The sequence below is a fragment of the Macrotis lagotis genome, chromosome 4 (genome assembly GCF_037893015.1).
Source record: "Macrotis lagotis isolate mMagLag1 chromosome 4, bilby.v1.9.chrom.fasta, whole genome shotgun sequence".
NCBI lineage: Eukaryota > Metazoa > Chordata > Mammalia > Peramelemorphia > Peramelidae > Macrotis > Macrotis lagotis.
In genome coordinates, this window is record NC_133661.1 from 202,457,332 (window position 1) to 202,473,493 (window position 16,162).

The window sequence follows — 16,162 nt, forward strand, 5'->3', positions numbered from 1 at the left end:
ACCTCTAGCATTTCTCCATTACAGATAATTTGAATTCTTGGCTTTAGAGATACTGTTTTCTACATTAATAAATGACCCATTTGTTACTAGGTTTTTACATTTTTAAACATAAATGAACAATTATTTTGTCAAAAGCTTTTTCTGCTTTTGTTGATTTAATTAGTCATTAACATTATCTATTACATTTACAATTTTCCTAATATAAGACCAATCTTGTCATAGTATATAATCTTTGAAATATTTGTAACTCCTCTAACATTTTATTCAATATTTTTGCATCAATATTCATTAGAGATCTTGGTCTATAGTTTTTTTCCCCTCTACTTCAGTGGTGTCAAACTCAAATAGAAAACAAGGGCAACTAGGCCTTACATGAGGATCCCTGAAAATCACATACTGATTAGTTTTAAAAGAGAATATTATCTATGCTTTATTGTATTTTAATTTATTTTGCTAAATATCTTTCAATTATATTTTAATTTTGTTTTGGTCACACTAAGGAATATTAGCAGTCATGTCTTAGATATGTTTGCCTTACTTTATGTCTCATTTTATTATCTGTACCATATTTATCTCACAGAAAGAATTTTAAAGGTTCTCTTCTTTTTCTGTTTTTGCAAACAATTTATGGGATATTGGAATTGGTCTTTGAATGTTTGATGGACTAGAGTTTCCTCTCTTCCTCTCCTCCACTTATGGCTTATTCAATTTCTTTTTCTGAGACTGGGTTGTAGAGATTCTTTACTTCCTGTTTTGCTAAGTGGAAGCATTTTATATTTGTGTAAATATAAATCCATTTCATTTAAGAGATCAATTTTGTTGGCATATGATTGAGCAAAATAGTTTCTAATTATTTCCTTCATATTTTCTTTATTCTGCTTTCTTTTTTGATATTAATATTTTTTTCTCTTTTATAAGATTAGGTGACAGCTTAATTTATTAGCTTAAAAAGTCCTATTTTATTCAACAATTCAGGGTTCTTGTTCATTCTTGATTTTGAAAAATTCTTTTTAACAGATTTTTTTTAAAGCAAATCTGTTGCTTTTCTAGCTTTCTTTTGTGGCATGTTCAATTCACTAATCTCTTTCTCTTTTATGTTTATGCAAATATTTAGATAAAATTATTTATTCCCACTTGTTTGAATTCTTCTTCAAATATTTATTATAATTTTATTTACTCTGGTAGGTGACACAGTGGTTAGAGTTCTGGACCTGGGGTTCATCTTCCTGAGTTCAAATCTGGTCCTAGATATTTATTAGTTGTGTGATCCTAAGCAAATTATTTAGTCCTATTTGCTTCATATTCCTCATCCATAAAAAGAGCTGTAGAGGGGTGGCTAGGTGGCGTAGTGGATAAAGCACTGGCCTTGGAGTCAGGAGTACCTGGGTTCAAATCCGGTCTCAGACACTTAATTACCTAGCTGTGTGGCCTTAGGCAAGCCACTTAACCCCATTTGCCTTTGGATCTGATCTCAAACACTTGATAAAAAAAAAAAAGAGCTGTAGAATGGGCAGCTAGGTGGTACAGTAGATATAGAGCACTGGCCCTGGAGCCAGGAGGATATGAATTCAAATCTGTACTCAAAAACTTATAATTACCTAGCTTGGGCAAGTCACTTGAAAAAACTTGCCTTGAAAAAAACAAATAAATAAATAAAATTGTTAAAAAAAAAAAAAAGCTAGAGAAGGAAATGGCAAGCTACTCTAGTATCTCTGCCAAGAAAACCCCAAATGAGGCCACAAAGAGTTGGACATGATTGAAAAATAACCAAACATTAGCAAAGAATATGTTTAATATTTGTTTTTCTGTATTTTTCATGAAGATTCTTCAGTTCAGCAAATGATCAATTTATTTTTTTATTATTATTATTCTTTTAGGTTTTTGCAAGGCAGATGGGGTTAAAGTGGCTTGCCCAAGGCCACACAGCTAGGTAATTATTAAGTGTCTGAGATCGGATTTGACCCAGGTACTCCTGACTCCAGGGCCGGTGCTTTATCCACTGTGCCACCTAGCCGCCCCTGAAATGATCAATTTTAAAGTTATCATAAACAGTCAAGAAATATGTTAACCATAACTTTCTTAGGCTAAAAATGAAATAATGAAGTTAATATTATAAATGAAGTTTTATTATCTAGGATATTACCAAAATCCATAGATGAATGGCATCCTTAAGAAAGCCAAACTGATACAAAATTTGGGGGGCATTTTATACAGAAAGGAAAAGAATGAAAACTGAGTTAGATAACCAATAAGATTTCACACAGATGACAAAGTTTTACAATATAACTCTCTCAAATCTTATATTTGCTTAAAATTCCTACTGATGGGGAAAGCTAGGTGACATAGTAGATAGAGCACCAGTCCTGGAGTCAGGAGGACCTGAGTTCAAATGTGATCTCAAACACTTGATAATTGCATAGCTGTGTGACGTTGAGCAAGTCACTTAACCCCATTGCCTTAAATAAACAAAAAATAATAAAAAATAATAAAAAATTCCTACTGACAAGGATCCTACTTAGGCAAATAACAATAGGATTTTCTCTCTCCTCAACTAAGATGTCTCTTATCTCAAGGTTTTTTGATCAGGTAAGGAATTTACTGTTACCATCACTGAGATGACCAGAGAGTAGACACAGACTAAGTCAACATTTGAAATTAGGAGACAGGCCTTCATAGCAGACTGACATTTTATAACTATTAAAGATTAAGAGACCAATTTTAAATCAGAAATATATAGATCAGAAGTATTAATTTCAAATTAAAGAATATCAGATTAGACAATGCTTACTTTAAATTTTCAATGAATAATAGTTATCTATATAGATTCTTTTCAATTCCTTAATATTTCATGTTTATCTTTTTTTTGTCTAATTCTGAAAGAGAAAATGATTCTAATTTTGCTGTATGTCTCCATAGAATTTGGTTACTTTTTTTCAAGTATTTTCATATTATGCCATTTGACAAAACAAAACAAATTAAGTATATTATTAACTATGGTACCTTTAAACATAATTTAATTTCCCTGCTTATCTCTTTTAGCCATTTCCATTTTTCTGTAGCTTTGTCTGCTTTTTGAATTCACCTAAAGGATCAATAAATTCTTCTACAGATCCTAGTTTTAACTATGTGAATCTTTGTTTCAAGTGCTTTTCTTATAAGCAACAGATTGCTGGATTCTGCTTTCTATCTTCATTTTGCAAATAAATTTATGCCATTGGCAATTATGACAATTGATATATTTGTTAATTTCCCTCCATTGTATGACCTTATACTTTTCCCCTCTCCTTTCTCTTACCCCTACCCCCATGGTATTTGAAAAGAATAGAAAGAGGAAAAAGAAGGAATTTTATCAATACCAGTAATCTAGAATTGAACTGATCTCTTCTTTCTCCTCTACCCTTCCTTCAATATCAAGTCCAGACCCAGATGCTTGATTCTTACACTTTCTTCCTCTTTTTCATTCACCCATTACCATCCACACTCTGAAACTAACATACTTTACTTGTGACTTTTCTCTCTCCGACTCTCACCTTCCTCTTAAACTCCTTCTTCACATGCCCTGCCTATTTTCTTATTGAGTTTACGATGTGTAGGTGTGTTCAACCCACTTTTTGTAGTTTCAGATAAGAATAAGGTTCTTGAGATATCAGCTCCTTCCACAACCCTCCACACTTTTTTTCTTTATTCTTCTTCTTGGGTATTAGTAAATTTCTCACCCTTTTTCTTCAAACCTACTTTTTTTTTCAAGTTCAAATGAAAAAAGATTCCTGAGATATCTGGTCCTTCTACAACTTCTCTCCACAGTTATTTGGTATATTCTTCTTGGGCACCTTATTATGCAAATTAATAATTTTCTCCCCCTTTTTCTTCATTTCTTCCTATACTTCTTTTCTTTACCTTTTTGCCTCTCTTAAAAAACAAGTGAATGTGTCAAAACCACAATGTCTATATATGCTTTCCTTCTTCCACTGACTGCTCTGGGCTTAAATAACACTTATTAGTATAGTGGTTTACAAGGCAGTTTCATATCTTCTTTTACTTTACCTTAAAATAAACTTTGTGAGGTACACAGCAAATAACTATTCTTCTCACCATGTTGTCTGTAATAATGTTCAATTTGAAATATAATCAGTTTGATGGGGGGAATTAAATTTGTCTTGTCTTATTCGGTACCATTAATTGTAGGCACTCAAAAAAAATCCTTTTTAAAGATTTTGTTGAGGGTTTAGCTGAGATTTAGTTATTGTGAAGAGTTCTAGCACTGTATAAGTTTGAGAACTACTATCTTAGGACATGGAGAAACATTTCTTCAATGGTTCATTAAATGAATGACCTAACTTCTTTGTTTAGGTTTTTTGGGTTTTTTTTTATTTATTTTATATTATTACAATAATCTTGTTGTGAGAGTAAACATAAACCCCCTTCTCCCCCCCCAAAAAAAGATGAGAAACCTCAAGAATAGTGAGAGGAAAAAAAGTACTTCAGTCTGTGTTCAGATTCCAGTGGCTGTCTCTGGAATGAATTGCCTTCTTTATCATGAATCCAGCAAAGAAATTGCTTCAATATTTTCCCCACAGTTGCTATTACTAACTGAATTTCCCTCCACTCCATTCCTTCCTACATTCATTTGTTCTATTCTCTCTCCCTTTTCACCCTGTCCCTGTTCAAAAATGTTGTACCTGAGTACACTCTCCCATGATCTTCCCTCTCTTCTATCACCTATTCCCCCCCCTTCCCCCCTCCCCATTCCCCCTTATCCCATCCCTTTCCTCTCATTTTTCTCTAGGGTAAGATAGATATCTATACCCTACTAAGTGTGTATGTTATTTCCTCTCTGAGCCATTTCTGATGAAAATGAAGGCTCACTCATTCCCTCTCCCCTTCCCTCATTCCACTCCATTGAAAAAGCTTTTTCTTGACTCTTATGAGAAATATCTTAGTCACTTCTTCCTCTTCTTTCTCTTCCTCCCAGTAATTTCCTTTATTACCCTTTGACTCCATCTTTTTACTATATTATACCATTATATTCAGCTCCTTCCTGTTCTTTGTCTGTATTTGCTCCTTCTAACTGCTCTTATATATGAGAAAGTTCATATGAGTTATCAGTATCTTCTTTCCATGCAGAAATACAAACAGTTCAGCATCATTAAGTTCCTCATAGTTAGTCCTTCTTGTCCACCCTCTCTATGGTTCACCTGAGACCTGTACTTGAAAATCAAACTTTCTGTTCAACTCTGGTTATTTCAACAGGAAAGTTTGAAAGTCCCCTGTTTCATTTAAAGTCCATTTTTTCCCCCAAAAGAGGATGTTTAGTTTTGCTAGGTAGTTGATTCTTGGTTGTAAACAAAATCTTTTGCCTTCCGGAATATCATATTCCAAGCCCTAAGAGTCCTTAATGTAGATGCTGCCAGATCCTTTGTAATCCTGACTATAGAGCCACGGTAGTTGAATTGTTAGTTTCTGGCAGCTTTTTAGTATTCTCTTTAACTTGGGAGTTTTGGAATTTGGCCACAATATTCCTGGAAGCTTTTTTCTTGGGATTTCTTTCAGGAGGTGATTGGTGAATTTCCTTCAATTTCTATTTTTACAGCTTCTAGGATCTCAGGACAATTTAAGTCTAGGCTCTTTCCCTGGTCATGATTTCCAAGTAGCCCAATAATTTTTAAATTATCACTCCTGGATCTATTTTTGAGGTTGGTTGTTTTTCCAATGAGATATTTCATATTTTCTTCTAATTTTTGGTGGGTTTTTGGGAATAGTTCTATGGCTTCCTTATTTCTTGCAAAGTCATCAGCTTCCTTTAGTTCCATTCTGCATTTGAAGGAGTTATTTTCTTCAGAGAGTTTTTTTAATCTCCTTTTCCAGCCAATTCAGCTTTTCAAGGCATTTTTCTCCTCATCTGCCTTCTCTATTGCTTTTTATGTGTTTTTTTTTTTTTGGTTTGGTTGGTTTTTTTTAGTTTTTGCAAGGCAATGGGGTTAAGTGGTTTGCCCAAGGCCATACAGCTAGGTAATTATTAAGTGTCTGAGGCCAGATTTGAACTCAGGTAGTCCCAATTCCAAGGCCAGTGCTCTATCCACTGTGCCACCTAGCCACCCCCTATGTTTGGTTTTTAATATATTATTTTCTTCAGTATTTTTTTGTATTTCTTTCACCAAGATGCCGATTTGGTTTTCATGATTTACCTGCATTGCTCTCATTTCTCCTCCCAATTTTTTCTCTATCTCCTTTAGTTGCTTTTCAGTCTTTTTTGAGCTCATCCATAGCCTAAGTCCATTTTCTATTCCTCTTGGAGGTTTTGGCTACAGAAGCTTCTATTTTGTCATCTTCTGAATCTTCCATGGGATCAAAGTAATTTTCTATGTTGAGATTCTTTTTCTTTTGTTTGCTCATTTTCTCAGCCTATGACTGATTTACTGCACTTTCAAGACTTTGGGGGTTTTTTGGGGACCATCACAGGGACCTTAATTCCTCCAAGGTCTTATGAGAGGTTCTGACTGCTCTTTTGCCTGTGCTCTTGTATGTGGACGACCACAGGTCCTGGAGCTGTGAGGAAAGTTCCCTGCTCAGTTATGGCGATATGGGAGCCAAACTGCAACCTAGTTTTGGGTATGGGCAAACAGTTGGCGAGTGCTCACCAACCCTTCAAGCTGTTCCTGGTGATCCCTGGGCCAAGAGGTCTAGAAATCACCACTTCTGCCACAGACCCAGGTGCCCCCACCCAGGGATCTAGACACTCAGCCTGGCTGTGGCTGGGCTGAGCTTGCAGCAGCTTTTTCCAATCCCTGGTCCTGGTGAAACAGACCTTTCCCATGAAATTTCTAAGTTATCTTGGACTGGGAAAATGTATCACTCAGTCTTTCTGTAGATTCTGCCCCCTCTAAATTTTGGCTAGTCAAAATTTGACAGCTTTTTGAGTTTTGGGGAGAATGAGTTTCTGGGAATTCCTGCCTTCATGCTACCATCTTGGCTCTGTGCCCCAACTTCTTCTTTTATATATTGTTAGTTATATAACTAACTTTCATTTCCTTCTAATGTAGAAAGGGGTGGAGTGGAATTAGAAACATTTTAAAGTTCCTTCTCTCTCTACATTACATTTAGAAGATTTAAATTCTGGACTGAACCTTGTCCAAAAAAAGACACTACTTCCTTCCTTTCTCTTAGGAAACAGAAACAAATTTTCAAGCAAATCATTTCTAGGAAAATGATTCTTATATAAAGCAAAAGATTCATCCATAAACAATTCCCTCCCCTCTCCACCTCCTACTCCTGCAAAAGAAAACCAACCAAGTAATAAATGTGGGTAAGAAAACTTAATTAATTTGACCTTAGACTAGAAGCTATTAGAAAAGTTGGCTTATTTACATTCCTTTTATCAATTAAAAATATTCTGCTAAAAAACTAGTTGTATCAGCAAGACTTCAGAGAAAATATTTATGCACGTAAAAGAACAAATATTTTGAACCACTTATACTTAAGTAGTAAATCAAGTAATTACAAGATTAGTTCGTCACTTAGCCAGATGAGTTATTTAAAAAAAGTTTCACTTCATCCATTCATTCCATCACCTATTATTTCAAGTCAAGTCTTTCTAGGCAGCCAGTGGTTCAGTCAAGAAGTCAGGAAAACCCAAATTCAAATTTGACCTCAATCACTAGCTGTAGGAAATGGTATAAGTCATTTAACTTCTGTCTGCCACAGTTTCCTCAATTGTAAAATGGGGATAAACAACAGCATCTACCTCCTAGGATAGTTGTGAAGATCAAATGAGATATTTGTAAAGCAATGGACTCTCTAAAGTCTGGCTTCTGATCTCATCATTCAACTGAAATTGTTCTCTGAAAAGTTATTAACAATCTCTTAATTGCTAAATCTAAAGGCCTTTTATCAGTTCCTATCCTTCTTGACTTCTCTGAATCTTGTGGCACTGTTGAACCTCTTTGATTTTCCCTCCTTTCTCTGACTCTTTTATCTATCAAGTTGCTCCTCAGTCTCCTTTGTAACATCCAGGTCATGAATCTAACCACAGGTGTCATACAAGGCTCTATCCTGGGTCCTCATCTCTGCTCCTTCCACAATACTGTTTCACTTGACAATCTCACCATCTCTCATGGATTTAATGATCACTTCTTTCCTAATAATTCTTATACCTACTTATCCAGCTCTAACTTCTGGGCTGACCCTGGAATTCTAACTTTTCTAATTGCTTATTGGATATTTTGAAATAGATATCTTATAGACATTTAAAACTCAACAGATCTAAAATTAAACCCCTTATTTTTTCCTTTAAAATACCCCCCACCCCAAACTTCCACATTACTGTCAAGTACAACACCAGCCTCCTGGTAAACTAGATTCATGACTTAAGTGTTACCCTTGATTCATCTCTCTTTCTCTCACTCTGTACATACTATCTCTTTCCAAGACCTGTTAATTTTATCTCCATAACATCTCTTACATACTTCTCCTTTTGCTCCTCTGATGTAGCTTCCATCTTGATACAGGACCTCATCATCTCATGGCTGCACTATGCAAAAGACTGTGGGTTGGTCTATCTCAAATCTTTCCCAACTCTGGTCCATCTTCCATTTCACTTTCAATGTGGCCCTCATAAAGCCCAGGCCACACTATGCTATCATCCTCCTCTTCTTCAACTCAACCCCAGGGGCTCTCAATCACTTCAAGAAGCAAATAAATAGTCCTATTTGTCATTCAAAGTTCTTTATAATGTAATTCCCCTTCCTACCCTTCTAGCATTTTTACACCTTATACTCACTATACCATCCCACTTTGTACTCTGCAATCTGGTAACTTCCAAGAAGACACTCCAGATATTCTCAGTGGGTATTTCCCATCCTTCTCTCCTCTGCTCCATCCTTGCTGACTTCCCTTATTTCTTTCGAGCCCCAGCTAAAACTTTACCTTCTACAGGAAGTCTTTCCCCTTCCCTCTTAAATCTAGTGCCTTTATTCTGTTGATTATTTCCTATTTAGCCTACATAGAGCTTGTTTGTACATATTTGATTGCTTGTTGTTTTCCCCCATTAGATTGAGAGCTCCATGATAAGAAACTACTTTTTTTTACTTTTCTTTGAATCCCCAGCACTTAGCATAGTGCTTAGTAGATTATTAATAAATTTTTATTGACTATCTACTTTTTAAAGCAGGTCAATACTTTTATGGCATACTTCAAACTATTACAGTAGGTACTTGAAATAAACAAAATTTTATATTTTTAAAATATTCTATAATTCAGAAATGTCATTAACTCAGGCTACCTTCCAAACTAAACTAAATTAATGAGTGTTAGCCTTAATGAGTTCTAAAGTTACTCACATGGTCACAAATCCTCTCTATTAGCATTGGAAAGAATAGAAAGTTGATCAATATGAAAATGAAAAGCCAACATCCAGTTCCAAATCATTATATAATCAATCCCCTATTAGGTCAATGTACAATTTATGAACAATTTGGATGAGATAGGAGCTACCAACTTCCCTCCTATGAGAGAGAGGATTACCAGGTCTTGCCATCTGTCCTGGCTCCATGACCTTTAGACTCCCAGCTTTGGAATTTGACCTAGTGACACTGTTTAAGGAACCCTGGAACTTGCCATCTGTAGCTGAACTTTTTTTTTTTACTTTTGCAAGGTAATGAAGTTAAGTGACTTGCCCAAGGTCACAGAGCTATAAGTATCAAGTTTCTGGGGCTTCTTTTGAACTTAGGAACTCCTGACTCCAGAGCTGGTGCTTTTTCCACTGTGCCACTTAGCTGCCCCTACAGCTGAACTGGGAGCCCCCAGAGAGCAGACAATCCTGATTTTTCTATTTGTATCACCATCATTTTCTATGAGATGTGTAATTCACTATCTCTGAGTTTCCAACATCCTTATGTTTTAATTTAGTATAACTTGAATGTTCTCTTTGAATGACAATAGTTGGGGAAAAAACAAACCAACCATTCAGAAGGTATTTCTACTTTGGTATATTTTAATATAATTTAATTTTTTTTAGCATTTAAATTTATTTATTTATTTATTTTTAGGTTTTTGCAAGGCAAATGGAGTTAAGTGGCTTGCCTAAGGCCACACAGCTAGGTAATTATTAAGTGTCTGAGACCGGATTTGAACCCAGGTACTCCTGACTCCAGGGCTGGTGCTTTATCCACTATGCCACCTAGCCACTCCCTCAATTTATTATTTATTTTAAACCTTCTTGTCTTTTTAAATTTTATCTCTAAATTCTCTTCTTTCCCCCCACTCTCTCCTATGCCCACTAAAAAGTCTAGCATTTAGATTATAGATGTGAAATCTTGCAAAGCATTAATATAATTCTAAATTCAACAACAGTGGAAAATCCATGGTTCTGATTATTAAATTTCTACTGATTTAAGATACTTAATTAAATATTTAGTGTCTTATCTTTATGGGAATGAAAGAGATTTGGAAAAGTAATGCAGTTCACCACTATCTGCTTTTGGGCTGGGCAACACTGGAGCTTTCCCAAATTTTTGAGTATCTCTTCCTACTTTAATAGACATCTAGAAAGGAGAAGTAGTACTTCAGGACTTCTGTCAGTTTTCAGTCTATTCCCTGTTAGATTGTAGGCTCATCCAGGGCAAGGACTACCTTCTGTCTTTCTTTGTATCCTCAAGCTCTTAGCCCTGTACCTGAACTGTGCTTATTGACTGACTGTTACTCCCCCATTCCTAAGTAGAGACAAACTACTATTCTAGAGCACGTGTCTTCCTTTCAAAGCTGGGGAGAAGGTGGAGTAGGGTAGAAGAACTGGAGGAAGAAAAGGTAAGGGCAGTGAATGAAAACAGGTATGGAAAAGAGTATCAATAAAAAGAAGGGAGTAAGAATAAAGGGTATGGGGAGGAGGGAGTGGCAGGTCATGATTAAAAAAAATCATTATTAGTTCCTTCCTCCCCCCCCCCCCAAGATCTGCTGTCTTTTCTTCATCTATAATAATAAGACAAGGCACTTAAGGATATGGACTGGACCTGTGATTTCACTGTAAGCATTTAAATAATACTATGTAAAAAGAATGATGCATTATATACAAAGAACTGCAAAAAGCAGTGTCTGCTCTCAAGAAGCTCACAATCTAAGTCACTGGTACAGAGAACTTCCAGGTGAGGAATTTCCTTCTACCAAATGTAGATCAAAACATTTTCTCCAAGATATATAGACTTAGAACAGTAATACTTAACCAAGGATCCCCAGGGGTGAATGTGGATAGATTTCAGGCATACTGTTAATTTGGATGGGGAAATTTTTATATTTTTATTTTCACAAATCTCAAAATGAAATTTAGCATTTTCTTTAGTTTTTAGAATCATTATTCTGAGAAGTGATCCAGGGTGCCAAAGAATAAGACAGAAAAGACTAGGAAACTTGTCTTTGAAAATTACCTATAATATGGAGAAGTTAAGTAATTTGCCCAGTGTCACATAGGCCATATGTGTCAGCCGTGGGATGTGAACCCAGGTTAAGCACAGTTCTCTGTCCATTATGTCACATTGATTCTCATAGCAAAAGCACAGATTTAGTCATTCCTCAGGTAAGTCAAAACTCTTTGTAGTCTATAATTCCATTCATCTCTACCAAAGAACACTGACCAGAGTTGCTAGTAAGCAAAATTTCTTTGCTATTCTGAAATTATTTTATATGTTAAACATAAATATTTTTAGAAAGATTTTATTTTGAGTTTTACAATTCCCCCCCCCAATCTTGCTTCCCTCCCCCCAACCCCCACAGAAGGCATTCCTTTTTTTTCTTTTTTTTAGGTTTTTTGCAAGGCAAATGGGGTTAAGTGGCTTGCCCAAGGCCACACAGCTAGGTAATTATTAAGTGTCTGAGATCGGATTTGACCCAGGTACTCCTGACTCCAGGGCCGGTGCTTTATCCACTATGCCACCTAGCTGCCCCCAAAGAAGGTGTTCTTAAAAAAATGTTTTAAAGAGGTATGTATTGGGGAGAAGAAGGAAGTGCAAACAGTGCAGCAAAAGAAGCCAGGCAATGGATCGACTAACCTAGACATCACTGAAATTGCACAAACCTTTGGAGATGAATTAATACAACTTTCTACCTAGTACAAGGATCCATTTTACATAGCACCCTTTAGAGATAAGTGACCAAGGGCTTATTCCTTAACAAAGCAGCATATTTCCAATTTTGGACAGTTCTGATTAGAAAGATTGGTCTTATAGTGAACATAAATCTGTCTCCTGGTAACTTCCACCAACTAAAAGTTCTGTGATTACTCAACCTAAATTTAATTTCTCTTCCATCTAACAATCAGTTCTTCAAGTATTTAAAGGCTATCAAATCCTATAAACTCCTTCCTTAGGTTATCTCTTAGCCAGGTTATATATCCCCAACTTCTTGAAGTAATCACAACATATACTTCCAACTTTCTGGCAACCCTTTTCTCACCAGACTTCAGTTCAACACTATGGTTCTGAAAATGTGGCAGCCATAATGGAATGTGATATTTCAGATGTGGTCTGACCAATATACACTACAATCAGCTTTGACATATGGTTTCTCTATTTCTAATAGTTCTCTTTTTAATATAGCCTTAGAAAATTGTGTTAGAATATTTAGCTTTGTTTTGTTGAGGTGGGGCAGGGTTGGTTGCTGTTTCTGACTGTGAGTTCATATTAAACTTGGAGTCAATTAAAAGCTCTTTTTTTCCGCATGAACATGTGTTAATGTTCACCCCAGTTTCTCAAATCCAATATATGTTGCTGTATTGACTAAACCTAAATATAGTATTTTACATGCAGTTGGTTGCAAATTCAGAAGAAAAGAATCTTCCTTAGGACAAACATAATAAGACATACACTGAAGTCTTTCTTACCGATTCAGGAATGCATTTCCAAAGCGACTAAGTTTTCGGAATGGCTTTTTGGGGTCCACAACTAAAGCATTTCCAGGGGTGCTACCTTCAGTTTCTCCATACATTACAGCAATAAAAGAATCTGTTGTGGGCTCTGGACCAATCCTCATACCTGGAAAATCCTGCTCCAGTAAGTACCTAATAGAGACAAGGAAGGCAGAGAAAAAACAAAGAAATAAAGAAAAGATGAACTTGTGGTACAAAGCAGGAGGCCAAAAAACTTCCTGGAATTAAGGATTCTGACATGAGAAACAAATTAGTTTTGAGGGATGAAGCATGCAGAGGATCTTCTGTCATGGTTAGCTGAACCAGACGTCCTTCTGGGACAAGGGGAATGGGAAGAATGAGAAGGTGGTAGTAAGAGTTATGGGACGGAACCCTTGTGGCAGTTCTCACTGGAGAACTAAGGAAGAACACTCTGAATACTGAGGTTCTGGGGTGGGGGGAGCAACTTGTTCATCCTATCCTGGTTACAATTCTGACCATTTTGGGGAGTTTGTTGTTATTTAGTTCTTTCAATTGTGTCGGAATCTTGATGAGCCCATTTGGGGTTTTCTTGGCAAAGATACTGGAATGATTCAATAATTTCTTCTCTAGATCATTTTACAGGTGAGGCAACTGAGGCAAACCAGGTTAAAAGACTTGCCCAGAGTCTGACCATTTTTATAAAAAGGAAAATCCAGAAACAGTCCTCCAAGAAAGGAAAATGTTACTTTATCATCTTGCTAATGAACAAACATCATTTTAAAAACCTCTATTTGGATTGTATCCAGCATCTGGGTCAAATTTTTGACAGAATTGCTTCTGAAAGCATGCTATGTTCTAGTTTTGTATGCCTCTTTAATAAGCACTTCAATGGGCACATCAGCAAAAACAGAAAGTGAAATTCACTCTGGGAGATGAATTGTTTTCTTATCACTAACAATAATTACACCAGGGCTTCCTAATCTTTTCCTTACTGGCCTACTAACATATTTCTTAATTTGTTGCAATATCCCAGGATGTAGTGGTAGTGATAAAGACATTTCTATCAAAAATTAAGCAGGGGGCGGCTAGGTGGTGCAGTGGATAAAGCACTGGCCCTGGAGTCAGGAGTACCTGGGTTCAAATCCGGTCTCAGACATTTAATAATTACCTAGCTGTGTGGCCTTGGGCAAATCACTTAACCCCATTTGCCTTGCAAAAACAAAAACAAAAACAAAAATTAAGCAGAAAGGGACACGGAAAGGTTCAGACTAGATGACACGGATGACTATATCCAATAATAACAATCATTAGTATTATTAGCAAAAATTATTATTATCAATAGTACTAAAAATATTAGTAATGTGAGTAGTGTACATTTACAGATTGATTTATAGTGCTCAGGGAGGTAGCATTATAAAACAGACAGAAAGCTGGTCTCAGGGTCAGAGACATACCTCTGATTTATATATATATATATATGTATATATATACATATATATATATATATATATATATATATATATATATATATATATTTACACACACACACAGACCATATGATCCCGAGTAATTACTTAATCCCTCTTAGTATTAGTCATTTACCTTGAAATTTCATAGAAACTGCTGACTGGCAATGGTAGAATTTCTTCATCTTTAGGTGATAACTCTCACATCAATGCTCCAAAGCCAATGCATGTATTTATAGTCAACTTTTCTCATGCATCCTGTGAGGACACCTAGTCCAAGGATTACTATACCCATTTTGTAGATCAGGATGCTGCAGATTGGAGTTTGTGATATGCTTGGGGTCATTTAAATTTTAAGTAATGAAATTGGGACTTCAATACTCATTCTTCTCATTGGATTGCAAGTGCAATCAATGGTTTTTCCATTATACTACACTGACCAAAGCAAACCTCATGCTAGGTTCCTGCTGAGAAGGGTGAAGGGATATGCAGAATAGAAATAAGAAAAATAGGAATTGTTTCAGTCAAGTGACAGGCCTTTAAGGAAAGAAATGAGAAGTGCAACTGCAAGGGAAAATTGTTTTGCTATAACAAATTTGGTTTCTATAAACCACTGTTGTACCCTGATCAATGATGGGTTAGCATGCTAAGATCTATCTATTCTTGTGGACTATTGCACAGATAGTCAGATACAGCTGATGTTTTGTTTTATTTTGCTGAACTAATTTTTTTCCTTTTTTTTGAAAAAAATCTTTCTTACAAAGGAAGTTTTGCAAGGGAGGGGAGAGGAAGCAAGAAGGGGTATATTTGGAAATTAATAGGTTGTAAAATTAAAAATATTTTAAAAAGTTGTACCTTTCTAATGATCTTCCACTTAGGTTGATTTTTTTCCTCAAAGAACAGAATGTACCAAGAGTCTTACTGCTTTAGCACTAAGTTTACAAACCTTGTAAATATGGATACTGATATCTATATTTACACACATGTACACATGCATGCATGCACACAACAGATGCACACAGGTCTAGGGGTGAGAAGGAAAAGAAAAGCCTTGAAGAGTGATTTTGATCTCTCTCTTCCTGACTCACTTTCTTCCTCCACAAATAAGAGTAGCTATTTGTGGAGGTAGGGGGGAGGAGAGAAAACTCTTGGAATGTATTGCCTGTGGGACAGACAAAACAGTGGACTGAAATCTAAAACCCCAAAGAACAATACATCATTTCTTCCTGCCTTCCCAAAGTCCCAGTTTCAGTTCAGTCTAAATGTTGAGAAGCTCTCAATGTGTCTGGGGACATCTGGAAGAGAAAGGGTGGCTCAGATGACAGCGGGTCAGGATCACTAGGTTATTTAGAAGGGGTCTTAAGAAGTCACAGCATGCAGACAGCTAGGTGGTGGAGTGTATAGAGTGTTGAGTTCAAACCCGACATCACTCATTAGCTGTGTGACCTGGACAAGTCACTTAACCCTGTTTACTTTAGTTTCCTCATCTGTAAGGTGAACTGAAAAAGGAAATTGTAAAGAAAACTCTGCCAAGAAAAGTCCAAATGGGGTCACAAAGAGTTAGACACACTGAATACGACTCAAGTTTCAGGAGGATTTATATAGGGTTGGCACCCAGAAAACTGCTGATTTTAATCTAAGGATCTTTAAGGAAGGAAATTATGCAATTTCACTTAGTCATTCATTCTAGTGTCAGACAATCATTTGATGTAGAAATGTTTTTGTATCTAACCTAAAACTGGATAGACTTGACCCACCACCATGGAGGAAGCAGGATGAACATTCAGTATATGCCCTGTTTGCTGGATAGGCTGGAGAGGAGATT

General features: G+C 36.1%; 1 protein-coding gene across 1 annotated transcript in view; it reads right to left on the minus strand.

Moving 5' to 3' along the window:
* EHD4 (EH domain containing 4) overlaps window positions 1-16,162 on the minus strand; it is a 107,301-nt gene that overhangs the window by 79,423 nt on the left and 11,716 nt on the right. The window contains exon 2 of the mRNA XM_074235166.1: window positions 12,866-13,042. Coding sequence (XP_074091267.1) covers window positions 12,866-13,042 — 177 coding nt within the window. The remainder of the gene's footprint in view (window positions 1-12,865; window positions 13,043-16,162) is intronic.